The sequence below is a fragment of the Lepus europaeus genome, chromosome 11 (genome assembly GCF_033115175.1).
Source record: "Lepus europaeus isolate LE1 chromosome 11, mLepTim1.pri, whole genome shotgun sequence".
Lineage (NCBI taxonomy): Eukaryota > Metazoa > Chordata > Mammalia > Lagomorpha > Leporidae > Lepus > Lepus europaeus.
The window spans coordinates 32,417,286-32,421,581 of NC_084837.1; the positions used below are offsets into that span (position 1 = coordinate 32,417,286).

General features: G+C 43.9%; 1 protein-coding gene across 1 annotated transcript; it reads right to left on the reverse strand.

The window, feature by feature from the left end:
- Positions 1-297: 297 nt before the first annotated feature.
- On the reverse strand, positions 298-783 carry LOC133770453 (transmembrane protein 11, mitochondrial-like). Its single transcript, XM_062206579.1, is given in 1 exon segment — positions 298-783. A coding segment is annotated over 1 exon segment (486 nt).
- Between the last annotated feature and the right edge of the window lie 3,513 nt (positions 784-4,296).

Here is a 4,296-nt window from a genome sequence, read left to right on the forward strand (position 1 = left end):
CCTACGACAGTGAAGGGGCCCAAGCTCTTGGGACATCTTCAACTGCTTTCCCAAGCCATAGAGGAGAGCTGGATCTGATGAGGAGCAGCTGGGACTTTTTGTTTCCTTTTTTGAAATTGTCATCATTTTAATATGTCAGCAGCTTCCGGTTGGCTCTGGATGGTGCAGTTTAACAGCTCACGTGAGGCCCCCCCTCCCAAGCGCGCACCCCCGCCAGCGCTGCCACCGCACCCCACTCGGCCTCGGCCCCTCCTGGCTGCGGGAAGCCACCTCTTAGTGTAATGAGCTGGAAACCCCTTAGCACACCCATGATCTATCGAACCTCACGCCTTGGCAGGCCGCCCTGCAGCGCGGGGCGTGCAGTCGTATGGCGCAGAGCTTGTAGCCCTTCTTCACACGGTGCACCAGGGCGGCCAGGGCCACCGTGTTGTGCAGTCTCTTCCTGTGTAGGTCGTCCTTGCGCACCAGCACCACGGGCGTGGACGAGGTGAGCGTGTGCAGCGCCAGGGGCGACAGTCTGTAGGCGTCCTACTCCGCCTGGTACTAGCAGCACGGGTGGAACTGCCACGAGATGCCGTGGAGCGTGCAGCAGGCCGGGCTCAGCACACCGGCAGGCAGGGAAATGCAGTGCGAGTAATCCAGCGGCAGCGCCCAGGGCGTGTGGAGGCACGCGGTGCCCGCCAGCACCGCGGTCTTGTGCAGGCAGCTGCCCAGGGTGATCCAGCGCGCCGACTCGTCGCCAATGCGCGTGGGCTTGATCCCTAAGTTTGATGCTAGCACCATAGGAAGTGGCTTTACCCGCTATGCCACAGCATCAGTTCCTAAACACTATGTATTAAAACAACGTAAAATTATCTTAACTTTTCATATGAAATAGGATTCTAAAAATAGTTCTAAACATATGACTTACTGTATGGCTGTCATGGCACAAAATTGAGGAGGACAAAAATCCTCATTGTACTGCAATAACCCATATTTTTATTTTTTTAGCTTTTATTTAATGAATATAAATTTCCAGTGTACAGCTTATGGATTACAATGGCTTCCCCCTCCCATAACTTCCCTCCCACCCGCAACCCTCCCCTCTCCCGCTCCCTCTCCCTTTCCATTCACATCAAGATTCATTTTCCATTCTCTTTATATACAGAAGATCAATTTAGAATAAAGATTTCAACAGTTTGCACTCACATAGAAACACAAAGTGAAACATACTGTTGGAGTACTAGTTATAGCATTAAATCATAATGTACAGCACATTAAGGACAGAGATCCCACATGAGGAGCAAGTGCACAGTGGCTCCTGTTGTTGACCCAACAAATTGACACTCTAGTTTATGGTGCCAGTAACCACCCTAGGCTGTTGTCATGAGTTGCCAAGGCTATGGAAGCCTTCCAAGTTTGCCGACTCTGACCATATTTAGACAAGGTCCTAAAAGACAGGGTGAGGATAGTAACCAATGATCCTAAGAGTGGCATTAACCAGGTCTAAACAATTATACAGCATTAAGTGGGGAAGAGGACCATCAGTACACAGAGGTTGGGAGTAGAGCCATTGGTGGTAGAGTAGAGGTTATGATTACAAAGGAATGAGGCCCAAGTACGCTAGACAGGGTCTAGAACAAAGGACAGAGTCATTATTAGAGGAGCTAAGAAAGGTGCTGTCTAAGCTACAATTAAGTTTTCTGATTGAGAGGCAAATAGAACCTGACAGAAGGGGCTTGATAATAATCTGTTGGGCTTTAGGCCTTGTAAGTTAAGAGGCCCAGACCTATCTATCTCTTCACATGGGGTACATCCTAAGGGAGGTGTGAACCTCCTAGGGGAAGGCACTCAGTTGACTTTCATTACTTGGCTGGCCTGGGAGGAGAGCTGGCCAGGTAAAGGCAGGGGGCATCTCTAACAAGAAATTTACAGTTCTGCCTGCAATGTTGCTGACCCTACTTGACCATCCCCTCAGCTGCAGTGGTCACTTTGGAAGTTGGGCTGAGTGAAGGGCTTTTCAGCTTAGAGCCAATAAGATCTGTGGCTCTGACCTGGGCATCCTTCGACTCCAGGGCAGTTCCATTTCCAGTGATCCAACTCTTGGCTCGCAGAGCTGCCAGGGCTCTTCACGAGCTGACTTCTGCTGAAGCCCAGGCTTACCACATTGAAAGCCACTGCAGTGGACTGGCCTGCTGGGTCTCCTTGAGGGCAGATCACTGTACAGATCAGCCATTAATAGGCCTGCCACCCATTGCTTCTGATGCCTAGCTTTCTTTTCCTCCTGGTTTTTGTTAAAGTAGACCAGAGGATGCAAGTCAAGGTAGTGCCCATGTCCCATCTCTAATCTTCGGTGGCCTGAACTACAAGTCTATAGTCACAGGCATGTTCTGTAGTAGTTTTTCTAAGGTAGACAATGCCCATGAGGAAAATTATATTCTCACTTTAAAACTTTCTTTCCCTTTGGTCTGAAAGGGAGGTTTTTTCTACTTACTGTATACTTCTCTGATGGCAAAGTAAATCTAGCTATGAGATTATTATTTAAGTTCTTATTTTGGCTATGCTATTACAGAAAAATGTTAGCCATCTCTTTTATAAGGTCTAAAGATTAAATTGTGCGTCCTACAGATTCCTTCATAATAGAATGAGTTTCCTACCCCATATTTTTACCAATATTTATCATGAATAGCCCCTTTCACCACAAATATGGCAACTGTAAATAACTCATGCATTTCCACAATGCATCAGAGCAAGAAGTACTACCCATTAAGAAACATGCTCTAAATTCTAGTCTAAGTATTGGATTATTTCCTGTAGAGTATTATAAGGCAGTAGAATATATATGTATGATATATTTATATATGATGATATATAACTATAAATTTACATTTGTGGAATTTTATTTTTCAGAACTCAAGCACATTTCTAACTTGGTTAATTATATTTCACACATAGTTTGCTTGAAAAATTATACAGAGTATAAGGAAAAAATAACAAACAGAAAGACATGATGGAGTCAATCAATGCTAAGTTTCAAGAAAAGGAATCATAGTTTTAAAAACATATGCTTTGTTTCATAGTTGATCAATGTTTTAGACTTTCTAAACTCCTGTTATCCACCATGAACTTAAATTTATCAAAATAATGTGATTAAAATTTTTTTGTTTTTCTTTCCTTACATACTTCTGGATAAAGTATAGGGTTGGAAGTAGTATATTTCCCTAGGATTGATTAGATGAGAGAAGACTTATTCTAGGTCTTTGAACACATTTATTTTAGATTTCAGAGTAATTTCAAAAAAAGATTCAAAGACTGAGCCTCTTTTTTCCCAGGTATTTCTGCCACTTTGCCAATAGCAAGACTGTTGCTAAGGAAAGAATTGGCATCGCTTGCAAGGCCCCTCCTCAAAGGAAAACTTGGCATCAGAGCTACTGCTCTTGCCTCAAATAAAAAAGCAGCCATTATTATGTTGTCTTTGTGGCCCAGGCCACAGATAGAACCAATAATGGCCTACCATTGTGCTTGCAAGACAAGGCCAGTTCCACGCAAACAAAGGGACAGCTCCTGCTTTCATATGTCATTAGGCTGCTGCCACAGAGAAACTAATATTTTGAGCAGGGTTGCCAACTTAATGGGTTAACAAGTAAAGAAGCCTGCTGACTTGCTGCCCTTCATTCAGGAAGCATTGGATTAGGATTTAGTTCATTCCCAATGAATAGATTTTATAACCCACCTTGAGCCCTTACAAATCGCTCTGAAAGCAAACACACAGATGTGATCTTGAGTAAGGCATCTGATGTTAGGTGAGAAAGACAATTATGAATGGAATCACAAAACAACATGTTCCCCCAGAAAGAGAAGACAATTTGTCAAGGAGTAGGAGGGATGTATGTGTTCTGATGGAAAAGCTTGAAAGGGAGGAATACACGTATCTCTGAGCCATAGAGTGAATATAAGGGAAGGAGAAGGAGCTGAAACCTGGAAATGATGATAGTAGACACACACACATCTCCGTGTGACCTTCTGTTGTGAACACTCTTTCCTATGCAGGGCAACAGGAAGACTGATTTTGTAAGGACTTTCTACTTTCTGCTCTCTAGAACCTTGTATTTTCTTCAGGGATCACTTTAGGTCCTGCATTTTCAGTATTTCATATGCTCTTATGCATGCATGTTATTCCTTTCTATTTGCAATTTTTCTAAAGGGAAATGGTGGTTATAGGATCCCTGTAGCTGATCTCTTCAGTAAGAAAAGTCATTAACCCCTTGAATGAACTGTGACACAGAATCTCCAAAGACTCTGTGTGGTAGCAGAGAT